Here is a 17,452-nt window from a genome sequence, read left to right as displayed (position 1 = left end):
GTGTGTGATTTGTGTGATCTTGGGCAAGTGCCTTAACCTCTCGGTTTGGCTGTGTAAAAATGAGGTTTATGGGAGTTCCCATTGTGGCTCAGCGGTAATGATCCCAGCTAGTATCCATGAGGATGCGAGTCTGATCTCTGGCCTTACTCAGTGCATTAAGGATCCAGTGTTGCCGTGAGAGGGGCTATTAAGTTGCAGATGCAGCTCGAATCTGGCTTGGATCCCATGTTGCTGGGGCTGTGGTGTAGGCAGGCTGTAGCCAGGCAGCTATAGCTCTGATTTGGTCCCTAGCCTGGGAACTTCCATATGCTGCATGCGTGGCCCTTAAAAAAAATGAGGATTTTATAATAGTCCCTCTCTCATAGGACTGTTATGAGGATTACATGAATTAATACATGTGAGCCGCTGAGAACAGTGCCTGGTTGATAAATATTAAACATGCTTATTACCATTCCCATTTTATCAATAAAGAAACGGAGGATGATATTGATTAAAGCCACTGAGAGAGACAAAAAACCAGACTTCATACCCAGTTCTATTGAATCTAAGGCCTCTGCTCCTTCTTTGTGCTGAGATGCCCCCCTTAAAGATCAATAAGCAAGACTGGGAAAACATGATCCCAGCCTTTGAAAAGACAATAACAAAGTTAAAAATAATAATAATAAACCCTATGGAGGAGTTCCTGTTGTGGATTAGCGGGTTAAGAACCTGACTAGTATCCATGAGGACATGGGTTCCATCCCAGGCCTTGCTCGGTGGATTAGGGATCGGCGTTGCCGTGAGCTGCAATGTAGGTTGCAGATGCAGTTCGGATCCTGCATTGCTGTGGCTGTGATGTGGGACAATGGCTAAGCTCTGATTCAACCCCTAGCTTGAGAACTTCCATATGCTGCAGGCGCGGCGCTAAGAAAAGCCAAAAAAAAACCAAAAAACCTATAGAGTTTGGGACTAACAGATGTGAACTATTGTATATAGACTGGATAAACAAAAAGATCATATCACATAGCATAGGAAACTATATTCAAAATTTTTATGTATTAAGCCGTAATGGAAAAGATGACAAAATATATATACATACATACATATATATATATAAAACTGAATCACTTTGCTGTACATCAGAAACTAACACAACACTGTAAATCAACTACACTTAAATTTAAAAACAAGAAAACAAAAATCAAAAGACAAAAAAGCAAAAAAACCTATGAAGACACTGCATTGGTTTCAACAAATATTACCTAATACAGTGATTGGTAGACTCAAATCATTTGAAATAAATTTTATGTTGTGATGTCCAAGATGGTAAAATGAGTTTTAGTACCATATTTTCTTGATTATTTGATCATAGTAACATTTATAGGTTCCTTAATTAAAACAGTCACTAAAAATTGAATAATTAGTGATGAATAATTAGGGAAAATCACAATTGCAGTTAGTGCTGCTGATCACAAAGTTTACAGTTAGTGCTGCTGATAATATGGAAAGTATCATTCATATACCTGCTATCATTTTACGTTATAAGTTACTCTTTCCCAATTAAAAATATGCACTTCCTCCCCTAGACATTAAATGTCCTATAATGTCATATCTGTAATAATGGTACTGCACAGATATACCCTGTAATTTATTTGACTAATCTTAACTCTTGGACTTTGCATGTTTCCCAATTGTCCACTATCATTTAAAGAAAATATTGGCTGAAAAATCCTTCGTAAATAAATATTCCTGGGCACCATTGTTAAGGAAAGGAGCACACTTTCTTTTTAGGTTGCACATACATTTTTCCAAATTCTCTGTGAAAAGATTGTGCTAATTCATAATCTTACTGGAGTGTATGAAACTAGGTGTTGTGTCGTCTCCTCATCAGAAGTAAGCTTTAACTGCAACAAAGCTTTGCAGTTTAACAAGTGTAGAAAATTAACTTGTCTTCATTTATTGTTCTTACTGTACACTGCACATGTTGATGCATTTATGACATTTCAGACTTCTTGCTAGTGAGTTAACATGATTTTACTGTTTATTAAACATGTGTTCTTCTTCATGATGAACTGTCTGTTTATACTTTGGTCACATTTTCAGCATTTGGAATTTCACATGATTTATAGAATGTTAAAGAGAATGATTCCCCCCCTTACATGTGTTATAAGACTTTTCAAGTTTTGAAGATGAATTTAAAATAAATGATAAATGTCTGATCCTTATGAGCTGTAAAATTTGGAATTCTGTTTAGGCAAATCTATTTTTCTGGGCTTTTATAAGGACCACTTTAAAATGTATAATTTAAAAAAGTTTTCTTGGAGTTCCCGTCATGGCGCAGTGGAAATGGATCTGACCAGGAACCATGAGGTTTCGGGTTCGATCCCTGGCTTCGTTCAGTGGGTGAAGGATCCGGCGTTGCTGTTGATGTGCTATAGGTCACAGATGAGGCTTGGATCTGGCTGTTGCTGTGGCTGTGGTGTAGGTCAGCAGCTGTATCTCTAATTCCACCCCTAGCCTGGTAATCTCCATATGCTATGGGTGCAGCCCTAAAAAAGGAGCCAAAAAAAAAATTTTTTTTAAATAAATAAAAGGTCTTCTCTCTTCCAAGATCAGATAACATATATTCAACATTGTTCGATAGATAGTTTCGAACGTTTATAAAGTCAGGTGTTGGGCTAGGATGCCCTGGGAATAATAATTGTGAACAAAAAAAAGTGTCTAGGCATTAGGAAATGTACAGATTTGTAGGGGAAGCGGATATTAAAGGGTCAGGCAAAAAAAAGAAGGTAACAGTATTTATTGCAGTGATTTGTGACCAGGTAACAAAGGGGCTGGTCAGATTTCCTTTCCCAAGGTTTCTGCCATAACTGAAGTCAACCAAGGAAGCACAGGGTCTTTAACCTGCAAAGCCATCTCTGTTTCCACCTGTAACTTAGATGTGCATCTACATAAGCTGTAACTGGAGGAAAGCAACAGCCCAATTCCAGGCCATCAGAGCACTTCCTGACAGCATCAAGCTTTGCTCCTCCAATTGTGTCTCATCTCACCCTAGCCCTACCCAGAGGCTTTCATCCAGGGATTTTTCTAGGTTCCTGCCCATTTATTTTCCAGGTTTTTTTTTTTTTTCTTTTCCCTGAGTGTATTGTCAATCAACAATTTTGTGGCTTTCCTTAATCTGATCTTATGTGTATTTTCAGGAATTATGAAAAGTTTTCAGCATGTGAGAACCCTCCTCAAAAATTCTTAGGAATATATATTTCCCCTATTAAAAAATATTCCTCCTTTGGCCATTTAAGTAGGAATCTGGAAATGTAGCAGAAAGGGGGATGAAAATTAAAAATATGTAGACAATATACATCATATCCAATCCAAAGAATTAATATTTTAAAAATTGCCTTTTTGAGTTCCTGTTGTGGCTCAGTGGAAATGAATTCGACTAGTATCCATGAGGACTCAGGTTCAATCCCTGGCCTCATTCAGTGGGTCAGGGATCCAGCACTGCCATGAGCTGTGGTGTAGGTCACAGATGAAGCTTGGATTCCGAGTTGCTGTGGTGCTGGTGTAGGCCAGCAGCTGTAGCTCTGATTTGACCTCTGGCCTGGGAACCTCCATATGCCACAGGTGCGGCCTTAAAAAGACAAAAAATAAAATAAAATTGCCTTTCTAATCAAGTAATGTAGCACATTTAAATTTTGGTTTAAAGTTTTTGAAGATTTTTAAGTTACAATTTTATTTTTAATTTCTTCTTTCATGGTGTAATCAGAGAATATGACCTTGAAAATTCTGGTAAATAATGAACGTTTAAGAATTTTCACTTTTCCTCATTGCTGCTCTGCATTTGCAGCATCCTCTTTTCCTTTTGTCTCCCTTTGCTTACTCTCTGCCCATCTCCCAACATCTTGCTACCCTTACACCCACACTCACACGTGTGCATGCGCGCACACACACACACACACACACACACGCACACACACACACACTTCCAAGGCTCCAAGGGTATAATTAACTGAGAAGGATCTGGGTTGGGGCTTCCAGATAAAGTACAGAATATCCAGTTAAATTTAAACTTCAGATACATAAAGACTTTTTTTTAAGCATAAGTCTACTTCAAATATTGAATGAGATACTGATACTAAAAAAAATTGATAATCTGAGATTCAACTGGGCCACTCTTATTTTTATTTGCTAAATCTAGCAACACCAAACTTGACCACTTGTCCAGAATTTTGAGCCAGGGCACAGTTTCTAAGACAGAGAGTGGGACAGAATGCTACTTTGGCCACCATTAGACACTGTCACCTGGAATGCACAGAGCCGGGAGTGCCAGGAACACTAGGGTTGGTCCTCCTACCTGGTCCCCACATCTCAGTGCACTGCTCCTGCAGGGTGGGGCATGTCCCATTCAAGCAGTAGCCCTTCCCGTCTTGGCAAGGGAGACCATTGACCTGGAATCGATCACTAGGGCAAAGCCCGGATTTGCCATCACACATTTCAGCCAAGTCACACTCATCTTTTGCTGGTCTGCACACAGCACCGGCCTTTTTAAACTGTAGGGAAATAGAAATAGAGAAAAGGCTTGTTTCCAACCACCGGACTTGCCCAACTATCTCAAATTGATGAAAATGGCATTTTCCCTCTGTCCTTTTTTTTTGTTTTGGTTTTGCAAGGTAATCAGAAGCATTTCAGTTGACATGTGCATTGTATAAGCTAAAGCCATATCCTATTATATCACTTTTTTTTTTCTTTTAGGGCTGCACTATGGCATATGGAGGTTCCAAGGCTAGGGGTTGAATCAGAGCTACGGCTGCCAGCTTACACCACAGCCACAGCAATGTGGGATCCAGGACACAACTGTGACCCACACCACAGCTCAGAGCAATGCCAGATCCTTAACCCACTGAGCAAGGCCAGGGATCCAACCCTCAACCTCATGGTTACTAGTCAGATTCATTTCTGCTGCACCACAACAGGAACTCCTATATCACTTCTATTGAATTTGGCCAATGCCCTGAGTCTTCAAGCAATTGATATTTCTGAATTTGTAGAGCAAGCATTATAGGAAGAACAATGAAAAAGTACAGGAGAAAACCACGCAGTAAGTTAGATGCAAAGAAGGAAGTTATTTCCCTCTTTGTTGAATGTTATCTTTGTTGAGCTTTTCAAGGAGATTTGAATCTGCAGCTTCAGAGATTTACTGGTGAATCGAATCTTCTGTAGTAAGGAAGATAAGTGTTTACAATCCCAGATCAGCATGCTCTGAAATTTTCCCAGACATTTGTGTTTCCTAATCCTTAATTTCTTTTATTCTATGGTCAGATATTTCAACTCACCATGGAATGGTATATCAAGAGGGAGAAACAACCAAATAGTCACTTGATGCGTTAATTCCATTGCAATCTATTATTGCATATCTTGCTCTTTTGTGCTCAGAGAAACCTAGTAAAACAAATTCTGCCATTTATGCAAATGGGAAGAGGCCCATGTGGATATTGAAAGCATACTCTTCCCTACTTGAAGTGAGCAGGCATGTTCACATATCATCAAAAGACTTTCATGGAGTTCCCTTCACAGCTCAGTGGTTAACAAACCTGACTACGATTCATGAGGATGCGGGTTCGATCCCTGGCCTTGCTCAGTACGTTAAGGATCTGGCATGGCCGTGAGCTGAGGTGTGGGTTGCAGACACGGCTCAGATCCTGCGTTGCTGTGGCTGTGGTGTAGGCTGGCAGCTGGAGCTTTGATTTGACCCCTAACCTGGGAACTTAACATATGCCATTGGTGCTGCCTTAAAAAGCAAAGAAAAAAAGACTTTCAATATCTTTATGCTGGTGACAATAAAACCCAAATTTTCATTGGAGCATGTGAGGCCTTCCAGATTTCAGCCCCTTCCAGCTCCTGTTGGATCAGCTTCTCTATGAGATGTGACACAAATCTTCTTTAGACCTTTTCTTTGTTCTCTTTTCCAAACCCCTCATTTGGAATGTTTTTTCTCTTTCTTTGTACCTGAAATCTACTCGTAACTTTCCAAACTAAGCGAAAGTCTCACTTTCCATGAAGGCCTCTCTGACTTCTGTGAGGATCACTGCTCCTCTTTTCTACACTTAGTGGGAAAAGAACCTTAAATTCAAATTTGAAAGATACAGGTTTGAATCTTGGCGCTGCCAAGAGTCAGTGGCTAGATGTGTACCCTTAGCACATGGAATTATGCTCTCTGAAAATCCATTTCCCCCACAAGTATTAACTTTTCAAGTCATTATGAAAATTAATTGAAAATATATGTGAAAAATATGACCCAAAGGCCATATACTATTATAATACCTACCTGGGCATTTAATCATGTATCACATTTTCATCTGTTTCAGGTGTGGATATAAATATCATTGCCTTAAGGAAATAGCAAGTTCTTTGAGGTCAAATGCTACTTTTTTTTTATCACCCATAATCTCTAACAAATAGCTCTTAATAGACACTTGTGGTTTTATTTATTTATATTTTTTCATTGTTAAGGTTGCACCTGCGGCATATGGAAGTTCCCAGGCTAGGGGATGAATAGGAGCTGTAGCTGCCAGCCTACGACACAGCCACAGCAACTCAAGATCTGAGCCATATCTGCGGCACCGCAGTTTGTGGCAATGCCAGATCCTGAGCCCACTGAGCAAGGCCAGGGATGGAACCTGAATTCTCCATGGATACTTAGTTGGGTTCTTAACCCACTGAGCTGAAACAGGAATTTCCCATAAACGCTTGTTCAATACCACGTAAGTTCTCACATTTTCCTCCTTTTGGCCTCTTTTATTTATTTCCTCTCCCTGCAAAATTTAAAAAGAAAACCTATCCCAAACACTACCTATATCCTGGTATTCTATCTACATATTTCTTTTATAAGTGGTTGCTGAACACTTAAAATAGATGCAATTCTGTGTTAGGTAAGTATGACTCAGACCCTGGACGGTAGGAGTCAGTCTAATTGAGAAGACATGCAAACAAATAATCATAATACACAATTCTCCACAACCATAAAATGTAAAATGCTAAATTCTCACTGGAAGAGAAAGTCAAAAAAGCCCCACAGAAAAAAATGATAGGGCATCCTCATCTGTGTCTTTTATCTAAGAAGTTCATCCTCAAATGACATCAAAGGCCGAAGACAGAGGAGCTCCCACGTTACTCAGAATAAAAGATTTTCCACTACACCCTTATTAAAGGCATATTTTATGGCAAGACAAGGAAAATCTAAACAAAAGAAATTGCCTCTGCACTCTGGCCTCCTGTCTCCACTCCACCGTGTGGATCTGCCCTAGGCATCAACAGAACTCCATCAGCAGAAACAGCTGCTCAGCAGTAAGGAACCGCATTCTCCTAGCATCAACAAGACAACTCCTTCAAAGATAACATTCCTTCTTCATCTTGTAAGGAGCCAGGATAGTGCTTAGCTCTGTACTGTGTAAACTGCCAAGAACATGTCATTTAATGCACAGCCCTCTGTCTCAAAAAACTTAATGTAACTGTGCTTTGACTTCTAAGGGTACGATAGTTCTCCAAGCTTTCGGATATGCTCTTCCTGGGTTATAATCCTCCATTTGGCTCAAATAAAAAAGGTCCATTTCTTTCTTAGATGGGACTGGTAAATTTTTGTCCACAGAAGGTAGAGGCAAACAATGATTGGATTTGGCCCAAGAAGATCACATGGCATTTGAAGAAGCAAGAGGCAGGAGTAACTAGTATTGGCTTTGGAACTGGTCATTCTGGAGTTTGCCATTTAGCGGCTCTATTATTCTGCACATTTTCTGCTTTGAGCACAATTAAATAGTTATCCTTTACCTACCTCAAAGGGCTGTTGGAAAATTAAAGAGCCCATGTTTGCAAAGCACTCAGTGAAGACTTGAAAAATGGTGGGAAGCATTATTTCATAGACAGAAAAATATTTGCCTATTTCATTTAACATAATCCTAAGATTTTAATTTAGAAAAAAACAAAGAGGAATCATAATTATTATGACAGAATAAACTAAACGTACCTGGCATTTTTCACAGCATTCTCCAACGGCACATTGAAAATTTACTTTGCTTTTACATGTCTTTGCGTCACAGCAAATGTTGGTACATTCCTAAGAAATACCAGAAATGCAAATACCACATTGCCTTTTGTTTCATTTCTTCACAATTCACAATGTAATTTATTCATCACACAGACCTTTGAGAAGTGTTAAAACGATTTTGGTAGGGGGGAAGCAAAGCTTAACATTAGAAATACTGAGATTTTGGAGCAACTGGTGGTTTACTGTTCATCTGAATTCTACTAACATTTATTTATTTAGGGGTCACAGCATGCAGCAGCTTGATGTGGGATCTTAGTTCCCAAATGAGGGATCAAACCCCAGGCAGCAGCAGTGAAAGTGACAATTCCTAACCACTAGGTCAACAAGGAACTCCCAGCACTGCTTTTTTTTTTTTTTTTTTTTGAATATTTTTTCTAGTTCCCCCAATCTCCCATAGTAATACTGAACATGGTCTATTTTTGGTGATACGAGAGGAAACAAAAGAGAAAGGGACAATTTTTAAAACTAAAATCATCTAGATATTTAAGAACATAATCAGTTTGGTTCATCCATTTTGTACCTATCCAGCAGTAAAATTAATCTCTAGAGCATGTACTGAATGTCTAAAAATAGAGTTCTTTATTAAGTTGCACATTTAATTTGACTCTCTGTAAAGCAATATATTTCATCTTATTCTCGGTGCCTTGTTGCCAAGAAGTCAGACACCAGCACAAGGGAAATTCTTATTGCAGACATTCTGCCCTGTAGCTGTTGAGATGCCCCAAGAGGAGTGATATATTCAGAGTTATAAAAATGTAGGGTTAAAACTCTTGCCCTTATTTCAAACCTCAACATTATGTGGGAAAGGTTCCTTTTTCTCGTAGAAGGGGTAAATGGGTAATTCTATTTTGAAGTTACTAAAAGGCTGCCCCCCTGAGGGCTTGGCGTGGTACTCACATTCCCTTGCATTTGGTATTGATAAGATAGGGGCAAAGATCCCATTCGGAATCCCGGCCGCCCCATCAAGAGGGTTGGATCAAGCCAGAAACTTCTAATGGTAACAACTCCTGGGTCCCAAAGCAAGAAGAGATGACCAAGTCCAGCACAGGGAGGCTCTAGCATTGCTAGAACTAACACACCTGCATCCAGTCTTGGCTGCTCCAGGTACCAGCCCAGGGACCCTGGGCAAGCTGTTCACGCTCTCTGAGCTCCATCACAGAGCTGGGTCTAAAGTAACTGCCTGGTGAGTCTCTGGCACATAAGAAATGTGAAGTGTTTCTGACAGAAGGGGACAAAAGGAGACACGAAGCCCAAGCTGGTGAGTGGAATTTAAAAAACAGGGCATGAGGAAGGACTCCTAAGAAGGAAATGAGGAAGATCTTTTTTTTTTTTTTTTTTTCTTTTTAGGGCCAGAGACATGTGGAAGTTCCCAGGTTAGGAGTCAAATCAGAGCTGCAACTGCCAGCCTGCGCCACAGCCACAGCAACGCAGGATCTGCGACCTACACCACAGCTTGTGGCAAGGGAGGCTCCTTGACCCACTGAGGCAGGCCAGGTATCAAGTCTACATCCTCATGGATACTAGTCAGGTTCTTAACTCTCTGAGCCATGATGGGAACTCTTGATTCTTTTATAGTTTATCTCTCAGCAACTGAAAAACAGACAAGATCACTTTAGGAAGAACTTGGTAGTACCTCCGGGGTCCCACAATCACAGTCTTCTCCCATTTCTATCAGCTGGTTCCCACAGGTCGGGGTGGATATGATATCTGTAGGCAACGGAGCATTCAAAACGCAGTTTGACAGTTTATCCCCAAAGAATTTGGCATAGCTGTCACGGCTGCAGGAACTGAAGTCCTTAGGTAGATTGAATCTGTCAAGGTAAGGAGAGAGAAGGTGGAATGCAGCCAAACAGGCAGGAAGAAATATCCAACACTGGACTCAAAACCTGACCCAAAAGATCAAACTGAATTCACTCATCAACTGCTAAATCATGAGATCTTTTTTTTTTTTGGTCTTTTCAGGGCTGCTACCTGTGGCATATGGAGGTTCCCAGGCTAGGGGTCCAATCGGAGCTGTAACTGCCAGCCTACACCACAGCCACAGCAATGCTGGATCTAAGCCATGTCTGCGACCTACGCTACAGCTCAAGGCAACGCTGGATCCCCAACCCACTGAGTGAGGCCAGGGATCAAAGCTGTGTCCTCATGGATGCTTGCCGGGTTAGCTAACCACCAAGCCACGACTCCCTCATGAGCTCATTTTTTGTGCCTGAATTAGCCCACCAGGGCAGACATAAACACCTCCAGCTTGATGAGCAGGTATGGTCATATCTCAAAATATAGCATCCTGGCTGCTCTTTGATAAATTACAAATCCTTCTAATTTATCCAGATAATCTTATTCAGCCTTGGTCATTTGGGTTGTGAGGGCCTAAAGGCAGGAAAATTATATTTATTTATATGCTTAAAAATTCACTTCCTTCCGAGGAATTTCTACCGACAGACCCTCTACATTCCACAAATAAAGATGAGGTTTAAAACTGCAATAATATCTGGGAGAGATAACACGAGATATGTAATGGCACGCAGCCATGTGCTGTTTTGTCGAAGGGCATGGGAGACTCACCCTAGCTTGAGTGAACTGGGAGAGGAACACACAAATGAGGAAATGAACACATAAAAGGGATTGTGGGGTTTTTAAAGATAAAATTCCGGGGTAATTTTGCCTACGGCAAGGCAGGAAAGGGTAATCTCTTCAAAGACGCTTCATCTTTCTGTGAGCACATTCTTCTTTAGATTTTTTTCTTCTAGAACTTTTCCCTTTCCACCCCCCGATCTGAATTCATTGAACATTGGGTAAATGCTAATGAGTTTCGGACACCAGAGCTGGTATAGAGAAAATGAGGATAAAAGGACATGTCAGTCCAACAGGAAAGAGACAATATATTTAAACTATGACTCAGTTAATGAAAAACATCAGCAATAGATGAGGGATAAAGTAGTTTGGAGAGATACACATCCATGATTACATCCCGATACTGCTATTCAATCATTTGAAAGCTTGAGCATGTTGCTGCTGATGACCTAAAAGAGAACAGCCCAGAGTGATCCCCACACAGCATCTTCCAGAAAGGCTCACCTTAGTGCCCTGTCCATCACACACACGGCAGAAGAACACTGGCAATTATCGGTGTCGTGAAACATTCCAAAGTTATGGCCCATTTCATGGGCCATGGTCCCTGCAACTCTAAGCCCGTTGTTACTGTGGTCCTGAGGATGAGAAGAGGGAGAGAGATGTTCTGGTTTGCAAACTGAATTATCACTCAGGGTGCAATTAAAAATTTGGACCATAGCCAAGTGGAGAAGAGAGTCTGATTTTAGGTTCAGCTTCCTCGCCTTACCCACCACGTCTCCTTCTCTTTCCCCCTCTCCCTCCTCCTCCCCCTGGCTTTCTCCATCCGTCTGTCTCTCTGTCATCTCTCTCTGTCTCTCTCTCTCCCATACACACTCTTCTCGGGTACCGAATGCCCATCACAAGTCGTACAGCCTAACCTCTGTTCTGGTCAATGGGTCCCTAGAGTGAAAGCTTTTGTGGTTTCCCGCCATGAAAAATAATGACAAGTTTTTTTCAACAGTGATAAGAAATCAGATTTTTTTTTTTTTTAACTGTACATCCTTCCTCTGCCATTGCTTGTTTTTCAATACTCTCCAGTTTAACTGGAGGTCTTTGATCTGTTTCGCTTCTAGGGATCTAAAAGTGCTCACGAACTTCTAGAACTTTAGAATCTTTTGCATCTTTTTTTTCAAATCGACTACTGCCAAGACTAGACATCAGTCACCTCCAGACTTGCCCTATCGCATGAAGTCCAGCCTGTAGCCAACTTCATTACCAAATTGTCTCTAATTCAAGGTGTTGGACGGGGGCCTCTACATTATCCAGAAGCAATAAAACAACACTAGAGAATCACTGCTGGTGGTAAATCTTCCAGAGGGGAGACAGGAAACTGCCTAGAAACCCACCCACTGACACCGTATTCCTTTATGTATTTCACTTCAAAGAACAAAATGCAGAGAGCCAGCAGGCACAGTACAAGGATGGCAAACAAGGAACACTTGTGAAAATAGGAAGTTAATGCCCACCACTCATGATGCTGTTTCATTCTGTTGAGATCAACCTGGTAACCCTGCTGTCTGGTAAGATGGAGTGCCTCAACTGGGGACAAAAACAAACCAAAAAATTAAAGCAAAAAATAAATGAGTTTAAATAGCCCCTTTCCAGACTGCCTTCCTTGAGGTCCCTTCAAATTTAGGATGTCTTCCTTTTTTTTTTTTTTTTTTTTGTCTTTTTGCCTTCTCTAGGGCCGCTCCCGCAGCATATGGAGTTCGCAGGCTAGGGGTCGAATTGGAGCTGTAGCTGCCGGCCTACACCAGAGCCACAGCAACACGGGATCTGAGCCGTGTCTGTGACCTACACCACAGCTCATGGCAACGCCGGATCCTTAACCCACTGAGCAAAGCCAGGGACTGAACCCGCAACATCATGGTTCCTAGTCGGATTCATTAACCACTGCGCCACGACAGGAACTCCTAGGATGTCTTCCTTTAAATAATAACTTTTTCATGGCTTAAATGGACTTTTCCCCCTGGAATGACCTCCATTCTCTCCTCCCCTTAAACCCTAGCCATGCTTTGAGCTTCATCTTCATGCAACCTTTCCTGACCACCTTACACTTCATCAACAGTCCTCTCCTCTGAATTCCTACTGTAGTTTTTAATTCTACTATCATATATTATTAACTATTGCTTTAAGTAGGTTGGCCTCTCTTCCAATTTTATGGTAAGCTCTTTCAAGTTTACCTGTTACCTCTGTACATCCTAGGAAGCCTAGCATAAACCCAGACTCAGACTGGAGACATATATACATATTCTACATCTCCTTGGGATGTAGAAAGCTGTAAAGAGCATCATTCTAATGCTCACAACAGAGACAAGCCAGTTAAACTTAATTACGACTTGCTGGAACCTATCAGTCCATTGGGGTTGTAGGACATCCAGAAGCCTGAAGATGAGGACGGACAGGGACAGATGGGGCATGAGAACTGGCTTGTCTATGGAAGCGCACAGAGGAAGAGATGCCAGCCATCCTACAGTGGAGAAGAATAATTCAGCTGACTTCTTAAATGAATTGCTAAAGGCCTAGCATGGGCCAGGGCAGGAGTGCAGAATCAGCAGGACATCAGAAACAAAGGTGCTTTGCACATACTCAAAGACTCTTCTCCAGGGACCTCCTCCGGGAGCTCCCGACAGACAGTTGAGGCAGAGAAGCAGGACAGAAAGAATCTCCCTTGCTGGAGCAGGCCAGGAAGAATGAAGGAACAACTGCCACAGGTAAAAAGCATTAAGTCATATCCAGACCTTTCTCCACTAAGGAGCACAGGCCTTAAGTCACTGACAGGAGAAGTAGCAACAGCCTTCAGCAGAACGGAGGACCTATTTTGGATCAGGTATGAATTTAACACCCGCGCACACACACACACACACACACACACACACACACACACCCCTTCACTCATAAGAGAGAGGGCCAGACAAAAACCCTGAGCCCAGGATCTGATGTTGATATCAATTGAGGTTCCTTCCCCTTGCAGGAGAGCCAGGAGACTCTTTTTTACAAAAGATCTGCAAAAGCCAGAAAGCAGAGTTTTGCTGCCATTGGAAAGGATGGGTGGGCTTAATGAGAAAGGCTAGCCCCTGAGAGCCAGGCCCTGCCAAAAACTGAAACTGGACCAAGTCAGAAGAGAATTCTCCCAGCCCTGTTTTCCACCACTAGATGGCACAAAGCTGGACAGAGCACAGCCCTCAAACTTCCAGTATAATAGTCAGATTCGCAGTTTTCTAGATTTGCATTTTCTAGAATCCATCCTAGAGCTGAGATCACAAGGCAACCAACAAAGCTGAAATCTAAGGAAAGAATGGCTGGCACCTACTGGGAGAAATGGGGTGAGGACTACCAGATGCCAGTAGTAATTTACAAAGAAAAAATTTAAAATTGATAAAGGCTGAGTGTGGAATACACAGTAGCAAGAGAGTATGCAAAAATGTGGGGGCTTCAGTCCTAAGAGGAATCCCAGCTCTTCACAAGTTTTTCCCCACATGACCTCCCCAAGTGAGAGCTCCGGGGAGCTTCTGCCACAGTGTTGATCTGGGGGAAACAGCAGCAGCAGTAAAGTATGACCCCCTTCAGAATCCTTCTCCTCCATTGAAGTAATAGAACAAATGTGACCAGGACCGGGGTGGGCTGATTGCCTCACTTGCCTTTCTCTAGTCCTAGCCCTAAACTAAGGTCTTAAACTTCTTTTTTGTTGTTGTTTGTTTTACGCGCTCCCAGGGCATGTGGAAGTTCTAGGGCCAGGGACCGAATCTGTACCACAGCAGTGACACAAGCCACTGCAGTGACAGCTCTGGATCATTAACAGGCACTGATGAAATCTCAGTGCAGCTAGGAAAAAGGAAAAAGGAAAGAAAACAAAAACAAAAAGACCTCTACTGCTGGCTAGAAGGGATAGAAAGGGCAGGATGGGCTACATCACTAGAGGTCTCTACCAGGTGGAATGGAGCAGGATCATTAGAAAGACCCACCCCAGAAACAAGGGACACAGGACTGCCTAACACTGAGCTTAATGAGAACGAAAGAGAATGCCCTCCTCCCACCCAAAATCCAACACCCATCCAGTAACAACTACCTACAGATGGAGAGAGACAACAGCATAAAGAGGCTCACTGTGAGGTTCAGTAAAGCCTAAAGACGAGTGTGAAGCACACACTGAGAAAAACTCTCTGGCAAACCAGCCTTCATTCTAGATGCAAATAATGGGAAAGGCACTTAGAGTCTGTGATGGACTGAGAGTCATCATAGCAACCAAAAAACCCCAAACCCAACTCCACTCTTCCTAGATTGATTCAAACCCTCACACTCAAGTCCTAGCAGAAGGAAAGGAGTGATCATTTCCAGCCCCTACTTCCACAAAATTGCCTCAGATTACCGTCTTTCACAAAATATCTGACTTCTAGTAAAAAATATTAAGGCACCCCCACCACTGGGAAAAAAAATTCCCAAGCAAAATAGAACCAGACTCATACATGACACAGATGTCAGAACTATCAGAGAGACACTTTAAAATAACTATGAATACCCTCTCCGATGTTGTGTTATTTGTTTGTTTGTTTTGTCTTTTTAGGGCTGTACCTGTGGCACATGGAGGTTCCCAGGCTAAGGGTTCAATCGGAGCTGTAACTGCCAGCCTATGCCACAGCTACAGCAACGCTGGATCCGAGCCATGTCTGCAACCTACCTTACAGCTCATGGCAACACTGGATCCTCATCCCACTGAACAAGGCCAGGGACTGAACCCTCAACCTCATGGTTCCTAGTCATTCATTTCCGCTGTGCCATGACGGGAACTCCAATTCCTTCTCCTTTACCAAAGGTGCAAAGCCCAGAGCCATGGCACCTAGTCTGCTCTTTTCTTCTCAGATAGGGATGGATCTCTCTCTCACATTCACTTATTTTCAGTTCCTTTCTCTCCACAAAACAAACAAACATGTTTCCATAAATCAAACAAACAAAAAACATGTTTCATAATAGATTTGTTACTGACCCGGCTTCTTGGACTCTTTAATGGATAGAAATTGATAAAAATCTCTAGTGGAAACGATGAATATCATACAAGATGAATGGAAAGTTTCAGCAGAGAGTTGGACACCACTGAGAGAATCAAATGGAAATGCTACTGTTGAGAAAGACAATAACATGGAGTTGCTGTCGTGGCGCAGCAGAAACGAATCCTGACTAGGAACCATGAGGTTTCAGGTTCGATCGCTGGCCTCGATCAGTGGGTTAAGGATCCAGCGTTGCGGTGAGCTACGGTGTAGGTCGCAGAAGTGGCTTGGATCTTGCATTGCTTGGCTGTGGTGCAGGCCAGTGACTGTAGCTCCAATTAGACCCCTAGCCTGGCAACATCCATATGCAGCAGGTGTGGCCTTAGAAAAAGCAAAAAGCGAAAAAAGAAAAGACAATAATGGAGATGAATAATGCCTTCTACAGCTTAAAGATAGATCCAGAATAATTGAGGAAAGAACCAGTGGACTTAATGGTTGAACAGAAATTACCCAAATGGTAACATAAAGTGAAAAAAAGTGATCAAAAGGAAAAAACAAAACAAAACAATTGAGTATAAAAGTGTTCCCAGGAGGAGTTCCTGTTGTGGCTCACCAGAAATGAATCAGATTAGTATCCATGAGGACACAGGTTCCATCCCTGGCCTCGCTCAGTGAGTTAAGGATCCAGTATTGCCATGAGCTATGGTGTAGGTCACAAAAGCAGCTCGGATCTGGCATTGCTGTGGCTGTGCCGTAGGCCGGCAGCTGCAGCTCCAATTCGACCCCTAGCCTGGGAACCTCCATATGCCACAGGTGCGGCCCTAAAAAGACAAAAAAAAAAAAAGTGTTGCAGGACAATATAGTATAATTGTACACATACATAATCAAAATCCTAGAAAGAAAAAAGGATGAGAATGGAACAGAAGAAATATTTAAATAAATAATGGCCTAAAATTGTCCAAAATTAATCACAAATAACAAGCCTCAGGACCAAGGAACACCAAATAGGATAAATTGCCTTTCACCCCCCCCTAAAAAAAATCACTTGGTTATAATTATAATCAAATTGAAGAAAATTAAGGACAAAGGAAAAAAATCTTAAGATAGGAAAAAAACTCACACACATGACAGAGGAATAAAGTTTAGAGCAGATATCTCACTAGGAACGGCAGCAGACAGTGAAATCACTTAAAGTGCTGAAAGAAAATCACTATCCACTCAGAACTGTAAATCCTGTGAAATATATATGCAATAATGAAAAAGAAACAAAGTCATCTTCTGAAAACAAACAAACAAACAAAGAATTCATGGACAGCAGACCTATATTATAAGAAATATTTAAAAAATTCTGGAAGAGAAAAATATATTATGCCAGATAGAAGCTCTTTTCTCTGCAAAGAAATGAAGACTAATGGAAATGCAACCAAAGTCAGAACCAGTAAAGAAAAGCACAAAATATAACTTTTTAAATTTAAAATTGAATGAAATTTCATTTTCTTTTTAAATTGTACTGAAAAATGACTTTTAAAGACAAATCAGTAACTATGTGTTTTGTATTAAGTGTTGATGAAGTTAAACATTTGATAAAAATAGCACAAAGAATAGAAGGGAGTATTTAGAGGTGTGCTTTGAAAAGTTCTTATGCCACATGTGAAATAGTTTAATACTATTTCAAGGTAAAACACACAATCAGAGGTGTAAACCCCAGGGCAACCATTAAAAAGAAACAAATCAATAAAAATTAATAATGGAGATAAATGAAAAATTTTAAAAT

At 41.4% G+C, this 17,452-nt stretch overlaps 1 protein-coding gene across 3 annotated transcripts in view; it reads right to left on the bottom strand.

The window, feature by feature from the left end:
• Positions 1-17,452, bottom strand: part of ADAM28 (ADAM metallopeptidase domain 28) — a 63,454-nt gene that overhangs the window by 13,595 nt on the left and 32,407 nt on the right. For all 3 annotated transcript variants that reach the window (XR_307326.3, XM_005670435.3, XM_005670434.3), the window contains exons 11-14: positions 11,159-11,289; positions 9,714-9,891; positions 8,000-8,089; positions 4,334-4,529 (exon numbers count right to left, since the gene is read on the bottom strand). Coding sequence is in view for 2 of the 3 variants with exons in the window: in XM_005670435.3 (XP_005670492.2) it covers positions 4,334-4,529; positions 8,000-8,089; positions 9,714-9,891; positions 11,159-11,289 (595 nt within the window). In the remaining variant the exon portion in view is untranslated. The remainder of the gene's footprint in view (positions 1-4,333; positions 4,530-7,999; positions 8,090-9,713; positions 9,892-11,158; positions 11,290-17,452) is intronic.

This window comes from Sus scrofa, chromosome 14, assembly GCF_000003025.6.
Source record: "Sus scrofa isolate TJ Tabasco breed Duroc chromosome 14, Sscrofa11.1, whole genome shotgun sequence".
In the NCBI taxonomy this organism is placed as follows: Eukaryota; Metazoa; Chordata; class Mammalia; order Artiodactyla; family Suidae; genus Sus; species Sus scrofa.
Note: the sequence above shows the minus strand (reverse complement) of the source record. Positions and strands in the feature narration are given on the sequence as shown.